This window comes from Herpailurus yagouaroundi, unplaced genomic scaffold, assembly GCF_014898765.1.
Source record: "Herpailurus yagouaroundi ecotype Mexico unplaced genomic scaffold, PumYag 100, whole genome shotgun sequence".
NCBI classification, from domain to species: Eukaryota; Metazoa; Chordata; class Mammalia; order Carnivora; family Felidae; genus Herpailurus; species Herpailurus yagouaroundi.
The window spans coordinates 70,296,713-70,314,883 of NW_024412391.1; the positions used below are offsets into that span (position 1 = coordinate 70,296,713).

General features: G+C 40.4%; 1 protein-coding gene across 3 annotated transcripts in view; it reads right to left on the minus strand.

Annotated features, from left to right (window-relative positions):
• GRM3 (glutamate metabotropic receptor 3) overlaps nucleotides 1-18,171 on the minus strand; it is a 219,476-nt gene that overhangs the window by 23,579 nt on the left and 177,726 nt on the right. For all 3 annotated transcript variants that reach the window (XM_040472785.1, XM_040472787.1, XM_040472786.1), the window contains one exon: nucleotides 1,437-2,503. In XM_040472785.1, coding sequence (XP_040328719.1) covers nucleotides 1,437-2,503 — 1,067 coding nt within the window. The remainder of the gene's footprint in view (nucleotides 1-1,436; nucleotides 2,504-18,171) is intronic.

Genomic DNA, 18,171 nt, shown 5'->3' on the forward strand with positions numbered 1-18,171 from the left:
ATGTCTGCTGAGGATGCTTCCTAAGAACTTAAAAAAATCCGTACAGATCTATAGAAGTGGATGTGCACATAAAGACAAAAGATAGAAGTGGCAGCATTAAAATACATTAACTATAGTTATCCATTTTAATCCCCTCACTAACCGTTCACATTCCCCCATGACTCATATAATATGACCCTTGATTTTGCTGCTCAGTTCTGATAATTTCTCTACTGACACATTTTCAAAAAATTTTATAGGTAGGCTTAGAATGCCTGACCATTACACCAACATTGAATTTAAGTTCTTTATTTTTCTTGTTCTTCCTTTAGTTGAGTCCATGGTTTCAGTCACATCGTTGTAAATCATTTAAAAGATGAGCTATGTTAAGCTTTGCTAGTCTCTTGATGCCACATTTTAAATAGCTGTGTCTTCTTTTTGAGCTGCAGTGTTCAAGAATTTTGGTAATATAGGAATTGCTGATAAATAGAAGATTTGGGGATTGTTACAGTCTACAGAAGCACTTTGTGAAATTATGGTGTAACAAGGAAATGCCCCTGGAAAACTTTAATCTATGTCAACTTAAGACATACGGAGAATAAAACCAATTGCCTCAAGTGAAAAAAAATCTTATACTTCTCGGAAGATACTAAAATCAGAAATATAAATGCAAAAGTAACTGATTGATGGTTTCAATAATTTGAGAAATTATGGTAGAATGATGAACTCTGTCTTTCAGAAGAGATGGTAATTATATTGATGCCCCAAAATTTGAACTATGCATTGCTAAAGACTTTATGAATACTGACTTAATTAGGTTACTTGGATATATGCAGTAATATTTTTAACTAGTTCAACGATTTTATATATATATATATATATATAAAATGTACATGTACAAGAACTAAAAAGTTGTAGAACATGTATAACAAATTTACGTTACATTTTAATCTGTTTTAGAGACATAATGATGCTTATTTGAAGCTTGAGTGAAAGTGTTTAGATCTGATAATGGCTTAATGTTGCAAGTCTATTTTAATTTACAGATTAATCTGTGGTAGCCAGGTTCTCTTGTGTCTTCTTTGAATTATTCTCACTAGGTTCTTAGTGGTTTAATTCTTGCCCTCTTGTGAATCACTTTCTAAACTTAAAAGTTTTAGAGGTGTGTGTGTGTGTTGCATCTTCCTCCTATTAGATTATAAATTGCTTGAATGACCACATCATTTACATTTATCTTCCTTTCTGTGCCTAGTACAATGCTTTGCACATAGTACTCACTAATTAAATGCTTTTAAAACAAATTGAATGAGTTTCCATATATAATATGGTGGTTTATCATGGCATTTACAATTACCTACCTAATTACTGAGATGGAATAAGTCTATTTTAAATCCTACATAACAAAATATTGGCAGGATAAAGGAACAATGAAAAGAAGAAACCATTCAAAGACTTACTCTGTAATCACTTGATGTCACATAAAATATAGGGAGGAAGGCAAGCCAGATGATGCACGTGGTATACATGGTAAAACCAATGAACTTGGCTTCGTTGAAATTTTCTGGGCACTTCCGAGTTTTGAAGGCATACACAGTGCATAAGATCACCAGGACCACATCGTAGGTGAGTGAGATCAACATGCTGGAATCTCTGACATTGCATTTTAAGATGACTGTCTCCCGCTTCTCTGGAAGGGTGTAGCGCCTGGTGCCCGGAGCTTCCAGGATCAGCCACACAGACACCACCACAATTTGCACCAGTATCAGACCCAGGCAGATGAAAACCTGAGAACTCGGGCTGATGAATTTTGGCCTCTGAGCTCCATTCTTTACCCCATCAAAGATGCGGGCGATGCAGTTTGTCTTGGTCAGCAGGGCTGAGTAACAGATAGCAAAGGAGGTCCCCAGCCCTAGTCGACGCAAAGCACAGATGACTGGTGATGGCTTGGCAATGAAGAAGAATGTCATGCAATAGGACAGACCAACCCCAAACAACAAGATGTAGCAGAGCTCCCGGCCTGATGCTTTGACCAAGGGTGTGTTGTTGTGCTTGATGAAAACAGTCACAACTATGCATGTACACATAAAGCCCAGGCAGGCGATGGTCACTGGACCAATGGCCCAGGCATCTTCCCACCTGATGTAGTCCTCGGGGAGATTAAAGCAGGCAGACAGGTCTGCAGTGGGCCACTGCCCGAGGCCGCAGTCCATACAGGTAAACTCGTCAGCCAGGTATTCGTAGGGCTCACAGGGGATACAGATCCAGCAGCAGACATCCCCTGGTTGCATGTTCTTCATTTCATTGGGGGCACAGGGGTCACTGCACTGGGAAGTGGGGACCGAGTTCCGGGACCAGTGGATAGAGTCAACATCAAGTGACAAGGTTTCTGCCCAGTGACCAACCTTCAAGTAGGAATACTTGCCACCCACGTACTGGAAATTGAACACGTTGTATCGTCCCATTCCATCTCCGAAAGTGTCAAACTTGACAATGCTATCGGCACCTTTATTTGGGTTGAATGGAGCTGTGACATATAAAGTGAAAGAAAAAAAAGAACACCGTTGAGGCATCTCAGGTGTGATCAATTACTTCCTGTTACACACTTAGCAAAACTGAAATAACAGGGAATAGGGATTCCGAGGCTGAAATAACTTACTACCATTGAATTTACACATTAAAAGCTACTAGAGTACTCATGCATTCATAAATTCACCCACTGAACATTTCTGCATACCTCCTGTGTGCCAAGTGCCAAGGATTAATCATGAGCGTAATACAGAGCCTGCTTTCAAAGGAGCTTATTATGTAATGGGAGCTGGCAAACATGTAGTCATATTGTCTGTGCTGTGTAAATATTCATTTCTTCAAAGAGTTCACACTAGGAATTGGGCAAAGCTTTGTGTCTCATCCTTATTGCTTATTGATGGTATATAGACCCCAAAATATGAAATGTTTTCATGAAAATATAAAATTAATAGGAAGAATTTTTCTCCAAAAGGAAGGTAAAGTTTTTCACGAGAAGTGTGTGGTTTGCTTCTTTTTTAAACCGCTTTTGTAAACTGAAGTGTAAGTGACATGCAATGTTATATTAGTTTCAGGTGAACAATATAACGATTCGACAACCTGTACATTACTTAGCGCTCACTACTAGAAGTGTAGTCACCAGCTGTCATCATACAATGTTATTACAATATTATTGACTCTATTCCCTATGCTTTACCTTGTGTCTCCATGAATTATTCACTTTGTAACTGGAAGTTTGTACCTCTTAATCCCATTTTGTACCTTTAATCCTCATCCCACATGCATCTCCCCTCTGCAACCACCGGTTCTCTGTATTTAAGAGTCTGGTTTTTGTTTGTTTTGTTTTTAAGATTCCACATACAAGTGAAATCATATGGTATTTGTATTTCTCTGACTTACTTCACCTCACAGAATACCTTCGCGGTCCATCCATGTTGTCACAAATGGCAAAATCTCATTTTGTAAATAGCTGAGTAATATTCCATTGTATATATAAATGCCACATCTTCCTTATCCATTCATATATCAAGGGACACTTGGGTTGCTTCCATATCTTGGCTACTGTAAATAATGCTGCAGTAAACATAGGGGTTCATATATCTTTTCGAATTAGTGTTTTTGTTTTTCTTTGGGCAAATACCCAAATAGTGGAATTACTAGATCATATGGTGTTTCTAGTTGTAATTTCTTGAGGAACCTCTATTATGTTTTCCATGGTGGCTGTGTACGGTATGCTTTAAAAAAGTTCATATGATTCAGAAGGAAAAAAAAATGGAAACCCACCCATAATCCTTTAACCCTAATGTTTTCATGTTTTGAGGCATATTCATGCTATATATAGTATGCTTTCATTCATGTAAACATATGGCCTGGATGCCTTAAAGACACCAGCAGTATCCAGAAGCTAGGTGACAATGCTTTCAAGTTTGTTCCAAACTGTACGGTGTTAGTAACGCTCGGCCAAATGACCTGCCCTCAAACCTCTTTCTTACAGCTTTCTGCGAGTATTCAAGAACAGCAGATCTCTGAGTATCTATGTTTCCTCTCTTCTGGCTACTTGTTCATCATGTTTCTCTTGCCAAGGTCTCCTGCCACTCCGGCCATTTTTATGCCACCTGCTTTGGTCTCCTGCGTGCCTACTATTTCACACTGCCGCCCTTCATTTCATTGGATGTAGAAGAATATTGCTGATATCCACTGATGGACAAACTCCACTAGTCAGGATGGGCTTGTCTGTGTTGGTAAACAGACCCAAAATTGTTCAATGGCTCAAACACAATGGAAGTTTACTTCTCTCTCATGAGATCATCTAAGGTGTTGGTTGGTGGGTGTCTCTCCTCCACATAGTGAGTTGGAAACCCAGGTTAACTTGCACCTTGAGGCTGTGCCAATTTGCTGGGTCTCCTCCTCATCAGTATCCATCCGGTGGAAGGAGAGAATGTGAAGTAGGTATACCTGCTTCTTTTTCTTTTTAATATTTATCTTTGAGAGAGGGGGCGGGGAGAGAGAAGGGGAGCATACAAGCAAGGGAGGGGCAGAGAGGGGAGGAGAGAGAGAGAATCCCAAGCAGGCTCTGCAGTCAGTGCAGAGTCCAACTGGGGGCTTGAACTCACCAACCATGAGATCATGACCTGAGCCGAAATCAAGAGTCCGACACTTACCTGACTGAGTCACCCAGGCGCCCCTACTTGCTTCTTAAAGGTGTAAACCTGGGAGTGGCCCAAATTTCCATTTACGCTTCATTCATTAGAAATTAGTTCTAGGGCCACACCCCGTGTCAAGAGGGGCCGAGAAATACAGTTTAGCTAATGAGCGCACTACAGCCCTGCTGCGGAAGGAGAAAATGGAATTTAGCGGACCCTGCAGGCTTGCTCCGCAGGTCTCTTTCGGTTTTTGCAGCCTTCTCCCTGAACTACACTCCACCTTCTCTGGGGCTCATGTTGTTCCAGCCAATGGGAACACCTTACCCTTATTGGGTGAGATGTCTGATGAAGAAGAGTCCCTCATTGAGTCACTTGGGTCCTTGGTGAAAGAAAATGCTACAATTTACCAAGAAATCTTCTCCTGCTTAGGGCTCACAGGGGCCCCTGGGGGCCTGGGTTGGGGGGTTTCCAGTAATTTTCCAGATCACATATAAAATCTGTTAGCGAGCGTAGTCCAATATGCCAAATGTATTCCTCATTTATGATTTTTTTTCTCTTAATGATTTTGTCCTCTCACCTGCAGTTCAACTTTACTAACCTTTCTCTAGTTTTCTGCCACATTCCACAAACCCATCACACATGGCTGTGTGTGTCTGTACTCTCGTGGAGCGGCTTCAAGCTTACAGTGAGGCAGAATGATGTGACAGATGAGGGCACATCTGGGATTTTGAAGGTTTATGTGTGATTCTCATCTCTGTCTTTTAAGAGTTGTATGTCTTTAGCCAAATTAACCTTTCTGACTCCACTCCTTAATCTGAAAATAGTAAATTAAAATTATAAACAAAGTAATATAAAAATATAGAATAAATTGATTATTTTCCTCTGATTTTTAGCACTCGCCAGATACGAAATCGTATGATAATCAACTCCATTATTTGTTTTTTCCTTGATCTCTTTCCACAATGGTACACTGTTTTCGCATTGATACAGCTGTAGACTGTGCTTTAATATCTGTTGGGACAAGTGAAAATAGGAGTTGAAAGGCTTATTTTTTTAAATATTTTTATATTTTTAGGAGTAGGAGTCAATATTAGAATTCTTATGTTACATAAAACGAACCATGTTTAGTCTCTGCTTATAAAAATTCCCTAAATTTTTAGGGAATCCATTCACATGTTACAAATAAGTAAAATGTTGAATATTTTAACACATTTTACATCAAATATAACAACCTCAGATGTGTTACTAACTTTTTTACTTTTGCCTATGCAGTCAATCTCCACCAATGTTCAGTTGTTGTTAGATTGCAAATCTGGAAAAGTTTGTAGAATGAATATGTTTAATATTCTTATTTAAAATTCTTCATTATTTTCACAAATATCTTTAAATTTCTTACAAGTGACATATTTGATAGATGATAAAACTGATGATTTGGTGTGTTCTGAGTTGGAAAGAGTTATTAATAAGACTGTTGGCCTGTGAGCTAACAGGATAAAAACCAAAGATGTAAAGCATTCTTCTTACAAATCTTTTCTGGAAAGGAGCCAATAGCATCAACTGAATATTGGGGCAGACTGTTGCCTAGGTTCTGAGGTTAACAGAATTAATAACACATCTGAGGTTCTTGCCTTTGATGTAAAACGTGTTAAAATATTCAAGATCTTACTTATTGGTAACATATGAAAGGAGTCTAAAATTCTTGAAGATTTGTAAGCATAGAACAAACAAACTGCGTTTAATGTTAACGTAAGAATTCTGATAGTGCTTCCTACTCCTGAGGCTAGAGTAATAACATTTCCATTCCCATGTTTTTTCTTAATTGTTTGAAAATGTTGACCATTAATACATTTTTAAAAGATCATAAATAAGTACTTTAGCTCTTACTTTTACAGACTGTTGCTGTTATTTATCACGAGGCTGTTTGAAAGCAGAGGGGCAGAATCTATTTAGGCTTTCAGCAGCTCTTTCCTCCCTACCTTTCTTTCTTTTTTTTTTTTTCCAACGTTTTTTATTTATTTTTGGGACAGAGAGAGACAGAGCATGAACGGGGGAGGGGCAGAGAGAGAGGGAGACACAGAATCGGAAACAGGCTCCAGGCTCTGAGCCATCAGCCCAGAGCCTGACGCGGGGCTCGAACTCCCGGACCGCGAGATCGTGACCTGGCTGAAGTCGGACGCTCAACCGACTGCGCCACTCAGGCGCCCCCCTCCCTACCTTTCTATTCTGAAAGATTTCAAACCTACAGAAATGTTGCAAATACACTAAAAACCACACTACTGGGACCACCTAGAGTTAACTAGTTGTTACTATTTTGTCATATTTGTTTTATCCGTGTTTCTTTTTTGCTAAAACATTTTGCTATTAAAATTATTTAAAAATGAAATATCTATACTGAAGTATTTGCAGAGCATGAGTTGGCAAACTATAACCCATGGGCTAAATTCTGCCTGTTACCTATTTTATAAATGAAGTTTTATGAGAACACAACCATGCTCATTTGTTAACATATTACCTATGGCTGCTTTCCCACTACAACAGTAGAGACGAATAGATGAACTAGAGATTGTATGACCCCCAAATATTTACTATATGATGCATTTCATAAAAGCCACATAAACTTTCATTCCCTAAAGAGCTGGCATCAAAATACATAGAGCAAAAGGAAACCACACACAGAAATGTGGAGCATAAAGTTTGGTAGTAAAGTTAAATTATTTGCATATCTATTACCCAGAAATCACACTCTTGCACATGTAACCTAGAGAAATTCTTGCACATATGATCCAAAACCCCGCAGATGAATGTTACTGGTACTGTTTACAAGGGAAACACAAGTAGAAACAACCCCAATTTCCAACAGCACCAAAAGGAAATTTTGTGTATTCTTCACAATATTCTGTTGTGCCATAAAAGTAACAACAGCTCTGAGAAAGAAGGTGGATGTGTTTTAGCGACAATATCGTGGGACAAGACTATATGATTCTACATTTATGAACTTCTGAGGTGAACAAAACTGAACATGCCATTTGGGGATACATATAGAAGTGATAAACTCTTAAGAAAAAGCAAATGAATGATAAAGACACAATCAGGATAATGTGCATTGGCTGAGGAGGAGATGCGTAGAAGGATGGGACAGGGAAGAGCCGTGATGTGGTTAGCAAGTTGTTATCTTCTGCTTCTTGCTCAGACGAAGTGTTTTTCATGAATGACTATTTTATTGTTGTGCTTCATAAATTGAATTGGGTTCAGCATATTCTTTGTGTGGGTTTGCATTTCATAATGAAAATATTTAAAAATTAAAATGTGAGGGGCGCCTGGGTGGCGCAGTCGGTTGAGCGTCCGACTTCAGCCAGGTCACGATCTCGCGGTCCGGGGGTTCGAGCCCCGCGTCGGGCTCTGGGCGGATGGCTCAGAGCCTGGAGCCTGCTTCCGATTCTGTGTCTCCCTCTCTCTCTGCCCCTCCCCCGTTCATGCTCTGTCTCTCTCTGTCCCCCCCCCCAAAAAAAATAAATAAACGTTGAAAAAAAATTAAAAAAAAAAATTAAAATGTGAGAATATGCTATTCCAGACACAAGTAAAATGTATTCATTAATCTTGTCATTCTAGGGGACTAATATCTCAAGTGCTTATTTCTCCTGATGATCACGTTTGGGGACTGGGCACGTAGTTATAATCAATTGCTCCTGTTGATGTAATGAGTTACTAAGAGATTTGCTAAGATATATTAGAAACTATAAATAACTTAAATATCCAAATTATAATCAGAAAAAGGCCACTTCACTTAAATGACACCACACAATGAAAAAGTAAGGATACACTTAACAAAACACGTGAAAGCACAACTTACTTTAGATGCATTTTGGATCTAACCTCAAGAACTGTTAGATCAGAAATTTATGTTGCTTTACATGACTAAATTTGTGATAATTTGTTACAAAGGTAGTAGAAAACTAATACACACATTAGAACTATTTCGCATTTGTGTACGTATTCTGTTAATGAGTCTCCAGAGAAGCCTCATGGCACTGCTGGTGGGTAGATAGATGGGTGTACCTCCAATAGAGGGCACCTGGACACAGATTTTTGAAATCACAAATGCTTGCAACTTTTGACCCAGCATCTCCAAGTTGTGGGATTCATCCTACATACACATTTGCATATGTGTCAAATGATGTTTTCACAATGTTATTTCAGAATTGTTTATAATAGAAAAACATTGGAAATGATCAATAATGAAAAAATGGAACAGTATATAGCTATGAAAAGAAATGAGGAATCGTTCTATGTGCCACATGGTATGGAGATATAAAAAATTTTTAAAGCACACCATTAGATGTAAAAAAACCCAACAAGGTATAATGTGGTACATATACTGTGATACTTAATATGCTATCTTTTAAAAAAAATTTTGTTTTATTTTTGGGAGAGAGAGAGATAAAGTGTGAATGGGGGAGGGGCAGAGAGAGAGAGAGAGGGAGACCCAAAACCCGAAGCAGGATCCAGGCTCTGAGCTGTCGGCACAGAGCCTGAGGCGGGGCTCGAACCCACGAACCATGAGATCATGACCCGAGCTGAAGTCAGATGCTTAACCGACTGAGCCATCCAGGTGCCTCTTAATATGCTATCTTTTATGTAGATGGAAAAATAGAAGACTCTTCATTTTCTTTTATGTACATAAAGGAACTCTGGAGAGATCAGCGAGGACATGGTTATCAATGGACAAGAAATCAGAAAAGAGCAGATGTTTGACAAAGATGGGAGAGAAAATTTTACTGAATTCTTTGATGTACTTTTTGCATTTTCAGGCATGGGAATGTGTTACCTATTAAAAATATAATATGAAAAGGAAAGTATAAATGGACATGTGAGTAAACTTCTAACCTGAGAGACTAAAACAACCAGAAAAAGAAACTTGGAGTATATAAAGGCAGCACAAGGAGCAAGAGGCAAATGCTTTAAAGCAATAACGTGCTGAGAGAGACAAGAAAAGATGCTGCATCTATCAGTTAGGCACAGCATGGTCTTAAAAAGGAAAATTCAGAGAGTAAGAATGAGCTTTTGGAGTGAAATAGCAGAAGTAGAAATTCATGAAAATTGAAAGGTGTATTTGAGAAAACTCTCCAAGTTCGATAAAAATACTGAGAATGAGAGTAGAGAATATAACAGGAAAGCTAGAGAATCCTCTGTGGAATTTCAACACTTAATCAACAGGAGTTCCAGAAAGACAGAGGGAGGACATTATCAAAAGAGTCAGAGTGATTGTGGAGAATGCATGTGGCTGGAAAAGCAAGAGACAGTTCTTTCTTATAAGCCCATTGAATTTGTGTAAAAATTATGTACGTGTATTATTTCGATAAAAACAGAGAAACTATAAAGTTAAAAAAAGTATAAAGAATAACTGAGCAAGGTCAGGTACAATAGCTTGCAAAGGAAATTATGGAAATGATATTCTGTCAGTATTATAACAAGTGCTTGATAAGAGGGGGGTGAACAACGAGTACTTTGGGTGAAATTTTGTTTTTTAATACCAGTTTACCTTTCGCTAAATTTGTTAAGTATGTAGCAAAGTACGGTCTAGGGTCTAAATCATTTGAATACACACAATATGTGAAAGCATTTCAAATAAAGACATCATAAATTCTAAACAAAGATCCGCTGCCAGCAGAAGTGGCCTGTTAGTTTGGAATATAGGGTTGCTGTGTCTGTATTCCAGTTCAAAGACTAAAAGGAGAATCTAGAAGAAAAAGGTGACCCACGTCTGTCAAATATTCCACAAGGGAGAATAGTCCTCTTTCTGAGGTTTTTCCAAACATGACGGGCCTGGGTAGTGAGGGGGCAGGTAGGTAAACTGGGCTCTTTCTCAGATGTCGCTGGAGCGACTTCAATGACAGAGCAGCTGGTAGCTCTAGGGTACTGATCTCATTGCCTTCTCGATGCATTTAAAGTTGCATCTAAGTCCAATGGCTCATCTGGGAAATAAAGCCAGTGAATCAGAATTGTGGAGATCAGCCGTATAGTTCTTTGGCGTGAGGAAACTCTCCAGAGTTTTCTGTTTCTAAAGTAGAATCCCACCCAGGGAACGGACGTTGTTAGAATTGGAAAAGTCAATCCGTTTGTTGTTGCCGAAGCACGAAAGAACCCAAACTAAAGGAGGGAAAAAGAACTGGAAAGATGGCAGAATTCTTTTTCAGAAAGATTTATAACCTCTAAAATCTAATTTCAAGTCCCTCACTATCTAGATGCTTAAATCCAGGTCCTGACTTTTCAGAAGGAGCCTAATGTGACCTCAAGTTGGGAGAATGACTTCTCCTTTTGGCTCATTATCCAATTGGTTTTGACCCCAGTTTTTAACGGATTTTTTTTTTTTTTGAGAAGTTTAGTACCAAGGTGACCAGCCCTTCTAGGGCCCATTTGGTAGAGATGAGGCAAGCCCATGCCTTAAAAATATCATAGGTCAATGGCAGGAGACAATTAAATCAGTTCTTTATTTTTTCCTCTCAGACAGAAGTCCAATTAAGGTAAGACAATAATGTGGTTCTTAACAGGCTTTCAGTAATGGGAATATTACTGCCACGGCCTGGGTTCACATTCATAAATACTAATGAAGATTGCAAAAGCTACTAAGAGCAACATGGCTCCAATTTTACAACATTTTACAGCCAAGAAATCACTGAGGTTTCGGTGAGCTAATTTGATGAATTGTAATAAAGACATACATGAGAAAACAGAAAATGGCATCGCCCTTGAAAGACCTTTTTGGAGGTCGAGAGGTAAAGAAATCAAAATCCTTTGCCTAGAGCAAGCAATCATTTACAAACACACACCGGGAAGATAGGAAAGAATACGAATGAATCCTTGGCTATCAGTAATTAATTTACCTACTGACTGGGAATAAAATTGGTGATACGTTTCTCATGGATATTTATCAGCAGAACCTAGCTGCTGGGGCAAAGCACCAGTCTAAGGTGCTCAGTCTCAGATGAAAAATGCTCAGTAAGTACCTATGGTATACAGTGAAAATGAGTGTTCAAGAAAAGTCACTGAAAGAACATGTTTCTGTTTGTTTTGTTTTGTTTTTGTTTTTTTGTTTTTTTGTTTTTTTAGGTTGTTAAGACTTTTGAAAAGGACTCTCTTCAGTCCTCTTGAAAAGTTAGCATGGCTTCTGCTTCTAATGCTTCATTACACATTATGCTGGTTTCCCTGTCTCTATTCAACATGTTATTGCTGACGTTTTCAGCACTTAAGACAGCTCAGCCAGGATCAAGCTATTCTCAGAGTAAGAATGAGGAATGGGGTGGGGAGTGGGGGGGGGAGGCACAGTGAGTGAAAATTAGTGTGATTCTAGTCCCTTTCCTTCCCAATTCAGAGATCAGGCTCAGGGCAGCCTCTGCTTGTTTTGTTGATTTTAGCCCGAAGTCTCATGGTGGCCCCCAACCTTCATTAGTGATCTCTCTAACGTGAGCTAATGCTATTACTATGTCGTTTTCTACCCTCCTTTCCCCCACTCCAACCCTCCCTGTTACATGATCTACTGCTTTTCTCACAGACCCTAAGATGAACATTTAGATTTTCTAAAAAAAAAAAAAAGAAGTTTTCATTTTTAAAGTCTAATGCGGAGCCCAATGTCGGGCTTGAATTCAACATCCTGGGGATCAAGTTCTGAGCTGAGATGAAGAGGTGGACGCTTAACCGACCGAGCCACCCAGGCACCCCTAGATTTTCTAGAACTTTTAATTGAACTCTCTATATAGAAGAAGTGCAAAAATAACTGAATCATCACAACGTGAAGATATACATGTAATACTGTGGCTGTTAAGAAATAATACATTCCCGGTCCCCTCATTGCTATTCGTTCTTCCCAAAGGTAACCACCATCATACCTTTTAGAACAAGGAATTAGTTTTGCCTGATGTTAAAGGTCATGCTAATGCAATCATAAAGTGGATATTATTTTGTAGTATTTTTTGCTTAAAATTAAGTTTGGCGAGATTCATTCAGGTAGTTATGAGAAGCTACGGTTGGTTCATTTTTATTAAAGCATAATATTATATGGATGTGCTATATTATTTAGCCACACTTCTGTTGATGGGCATTTCTTTTTCTTTTTTTTTTTTTCTCTCTTCTTTTCATTATGTCTTTAGCTTATATAAATAATGCTATGTCTTTAACTGGGTTGTCCCAGAGCAGACCCCAAGACCCTCCAGCAGATGTGAGTTCAAATAGTTGATGTGGCGTTTGAGGGGGGCGTAGGGAAAGAATCTAACACAGAGTGCATCAGTGAGTGCCAGGGGATCTCATCCACACCGGAGTCCTTTGGGAAACAGCACAGAACTGGAGTAGAGACGTAAGACCTCAGCTTATTCTCTAGCTGGGTGGGACGGCTCTTGTCTGTCATCGGTTGGCAGCTGTTCCTGGGGTGGTAGCTTCACGGCACTTTTCATCTGCACAGGCAGGGCATGCTTCCGTGACTGGGAAGCCTCCCTGGCAGAGTCACAGATGCTTATACTAAGAAGCCAGTGGCATATATGGGAACAGCAAGTGCTAAGCGTTGTGGGCAAGACACTGAGAGCATCTCCTACATGCTGCTGTGGCTGTTTTTTCTATACACACAGCATTTCTCTTACAGGTGTGTGTGGGTACGAGTGTATAGACGTATGCACACGTATACAAGCCACCGCCGTACCCTCATCCCCTAAGGCAATGCGGGGCATGTGGCACGCACTCACTGTTTCCTAAACTGATGATCACACCTATTAGACTGAACAGAATCATCTTAAGAACTTAAAAACCACATCAAGGTCTGAGCCGTACCAGAGATCCATTAATATCAATCTTAGAAAATAGGCTTTTGCACTTGTACTTTGACGGTTCACTCTATCACTTTGCCACCGAGGTTAAAAACCACGGGTCTAGGCCAGAGATTCCCAACGAGGGTGATTTTGGTCCCAGAAAATACGCGGCAACGTCTGGAGCCATTTTTGGTTGTCATGACTCAGGGCGTGGGCTGCCCCTGGCGCGCAGCGGGTACTGGCCTCCCCTCGGGTACTGCAAACCCGCCTCCCGTGCTCAGAACACACCCGCCCGACAAACGCTTATCCAGCCATAGATGTCAACACCACCAAGAGGGAGAAATCCTCATCGAGGGTAATACATGTTGGAACTTCTAGAGGCAATCTGATAATGTTCGACTCGTTGCTGAACCGAAACCCCCCGCGCCAGATGAATTCTTTATGGAGTTATGAGATGGAGTTCACTGTCACCTAGCTTTTTTTTCTCCCGACAGACAGTTCCCGTTACACGCGTCCTTCAATTCGCTTTCCAAGTCCGCTCCTTTGGACATAGAATGATAACTTTACTGAACCTGTCCCCACTATATCCCCGCCTCCGCCACAGACCCCATTTCATACACATCTCCTTGCTTTTCCTTTTATCCGTTTTTTTTAAAAACTAGACAACTCAGCTGGATGCCTCCTGGCCGTCAATCACCTCCTAGGAAAGAAGCCATTGCTTGCACGTGGTGGGGGTAGGAGTCATATACTCATTGAGAGCAGACTCAAAACCAGAATTGGTGTTAGTGGGGAGAACTAAGTAGGGTCTGTGGAAATTTTCTCCTACTTAATGTGACATCCCCAGCACAAACCAAAGCAGCCAACAGTTCTGGGGCTTTGCAACATTCATCAAAGGTTTTCAATTTTCTGAAAAGAAACTGACTTCTGAGGGCAAATTTTATCTGTCCTCAGGTTTTTAATGTGATGACATCGAATAGTAGAGCACATATTTAAAAAAAAGAAAAAAGAAAAAAGAAAAAAAAGGCTTTTCTCCCAAAGTTGGATAGATATACATATCCATCCACGACTTTTAAAAAAAGAAGGCATATGTTCCCCCTTGTTTTGCCCTGAATCACTTCTGCCCTGCGATGTGAAGGATCTAAATGCTGCAGAACCGTGAAACATGATAAGGACAGAAGGTAAAAATGGCTGAGAAAACCCCATCAGAGAACTTCTAGAAAGTCAGCAGAGCAAACTATTAAAAAGGCACACTTGAAAAATGATAACAGAGCTAATACTCTGAAGAACCTAATCACAGTGAGAGAGCTTAATAAAATGAACTTTCCATTTTTAAGCAAACAACACGATACTTTATACAAAAAGCGGTACAGCAGAAATTTTATTCAGCCTTCAAGGATGAACTTTCCAAAGATGGGCCCAGCAGCTTAGCGCGAGGTGACTGAAATTTCTCTGGATGAGGCATATTAATTTCTATGCTCTTGCCTTATGCATGCATGGGCATGCATCTGGCTCTCTGTGGAGTCTCATGGGAAGAAAATACAAGGGAAAATAAATGACTGCTCCTCCCAGCATGCAGGTCTATTGTTAGCTTGTCAGGTTTTTCCTAAACCACCGTAGCATATACACAGCCCGGTCTTCTGTTGTCACGAGAGGGGCTGCGTTTTTGAGCTACAAGATGTGAAATGCACATCCCTACCTTGTTAACGACATTCCAAACTCACGTCATCCCGAAAGGGTTTCTGTTCCACGGGAAATAATTAAGCTGGCAAATTTGAAAGTAATGACAAAATTCTCCCCTTCACTTTGTGCCGTAATTTCTATTTTGAATTATTGTAAAAATAAGGGTCCCAAGGGTGTCCTAAATCTGGTTACCTTGTTCCTTCTTAGAAAATACTCCTAAAAACTGACCAACCTCAGAAATCATGTTAGCTCATATGGATCTTATTGCCATTCCTTCCAATTATGTGAAATTCATAAGGTAGATAAAATGAACTGGGTGATGGATAAACATATCCCTTTAAACATAATGGTTGCATGTATTACATATACTTATATATAATATGTACTTACATACTCTATAACACATATAACATGTTTATAATATATGTCTTAATATATTAATTATATACTAGTTATGCTTAAGGAATATATTAGGATTGTATCACCAAATTAACTGTTATAAAATCATAGATTTTATATTTATGTTTACATTTATACTTCTCTTGCTTAAATTCCCACATTTCCCATATGGTATTTTTACTGAAAAAACAGGGATAGGGCATTGTTAACATCCAAGACTTTACCCACAGTCATCCTTCAAATCACTGGAGAAAATGCTATTTTCATATCAGCATCCAAGCAGGTATGCAACATGAGGCTGACAAGAGAACCTTGGGGCTGTTCCACTTCCTCTTCCTCTTTCTTTTTTTGCGCAGCAATCTTCTTGTTCCCAATACCCAAGTTTCCCATGTAGCCCGCAGCAAAACCAATTCCCAGCAAAGTCTTAGATTATGTGGATGTTAAGCCTTTCAGGGATAGTCATATTGAAAAAGACTGCTGAAGGACAATATGAAAGGCTGTCGTGGATTAATTATTGAGAATGGAATCTGATAGCTCAGTGGAGTAAGAAGTTTGGGCAGAAGGTCTGCCCAGTTTTCCTGAAATAATACCATTTGGAGAAAGGGTAATGCTTTCTGTTCTTGGGTCATGTTTGAGCCTTAGCCCTCTCCTCCTTAATTTCCATTCTTTCCCCAAATACTTTTCTCTTCCACGGAGAAAAATCTGCAGATCTGACGGGCGGCGGCTGACATTCACTGGGTTGTCTCTCCCTCACTGACAATAATCACTGTAATTCAAAGAGACAGGCAGAGGCTCCTTTACTCCCAGTGACCGACTGACCGAGGGGCCAGCTTCACGGCCACCTGTGCGCTGCCAGTCTGCAGGCAGCACAGACTGGGTGGCACTTGCCTAGCAGTGCTGACCCTCCCGCGGGCTCTCTGTCCCACCTGTAGCAGCTGGGGAGGAAGACTGGCCATTTGCCACTCATACGAAAGGATATTTGGATTAGTAGGCTTGGAATCTGCTCTAGTGATCGAGCCACTTTGGGCTTGTTGGAGTCCAGAGCCTTCTCGGCTTCTGGACTTTGCCCAGGATTTTAGCTGTAATATCAGAAAAGGAGGACGGGGGAGGGGAGATCAGGTAGTTGCTTAGTTATGAACAAAAGCTGGAATTAGTTTCCTCTTGGCTATCAATCTTCATGTGTCCAGAACCCAGGAGAATAAAAGGAGAAAGTTGGATTTGGCACCAAATCCCATCCTAAAGCCCCTCAAGCCCCCACAGAGCCAACTAACCACCTGCTTTCCCTCTCAGTCCTAGCTTACAGCGTGTCTTAAAGGGCAGAGAGCAGTAAAGAGAGGGAAATGAATCTCAAGTGCTCAAAAAATAATTTGATGGCAGTATTCAAATGTCAAATGTTTGTTTTCGTCCAAATTGGAGTTATAGGGCACATATGTCGGAGCTGGGGGAGAAAAGGCGGGAGCAGAGCAGATGAAAGACAGAAAAAAAGAGGAAGCCGAGGGGATGGGAGGGGTGAGGGCGAGTTCTGGCTGATCCATCTTTGCCCTGAGAGTGAGCGTTGCTCTTATCCCAATTCGGGTTGTCATTGCAACATGCACGATATGAAGAGCACCTCGAGTGGGGTGCTAAGTGGGGTGCTAAATATAGCATTTATGGAGAGCTATATAATAGGGAGCCATTACGATGACTGTGGACTGTTGTGACAGCCTTCCAGCTGATTTTCTGTACCCAGTCTCTCCCCTTTGCTCTTCTGGTTCGCACTGCTCTTAGAAGGTCTTCAAGGCACCCCAACCACCCGTGTCCTGTCACCCCACTGCATGAAGGCCTAAGTGGCTTTCCTGCTGCATCTAGCAATATTGACTGCATTGTTTTTGTTCTTTTCAGGGTCAAAAAATAAATGTTCTAAGAAAAAAAAATAGTTCTATGATCAAATAATATATTGGATTAATAAAGCTGAACGGGTCTCATTCCTGAATGTAGCGTGTAACTCTTAGAGCACAGAATTTGTGAATCTGCTTTGAGAGTCACCCAGAAGTTGATAGGATACATAGCCCTTCTCTAAGTTTCGGACTACCCAGTCTCCTTTTAATGTCTTGACTTTGTTTAAAGAGCCTACTGTCTCGCACACATGTGTATCTTGGAACCACACCCCCGCGGGATGGAGCGTCACCGTGAATTCCTCAGTCCTGCATGATGGGTCCCACCTCACCATTCGTCCCTTTTGCTTTACCCCTTCAGAATCCTCAAGGAAACCCAACTGCTCCCTTCCTCTTTGCCCATAGGCACCCTGCTCTTTTCCACCCATACAGCTTCATCCAGATCATTCCCCGTGCTTCATCCGCCCTCTCTTCCCTGGAATGCCTGTGAGACTGTCCACACTTGTTGAGGCTAGGACAAATACTGCGTCTCCTGCCCTTTGCTGCGTCCCGGCTAAAAATGTAACTCCTCCCTGCGATCGCATGTATAATGTTCCTTTTCTTTGGGGCTTACCACCTGTCTCTCACATCAAAAAAAAAAAAAAATGTTCTTTTTTGTATCTCTCTTCTTTTCCTATCTTATCACAAGGTTGCGAGTCTCTTAAAGGCAGAAACCAAACTTTACTGTCTTTCAGCCTGAGAAATATATCTTGTTTGTCCTCCACTGTATTTCCAAAATAT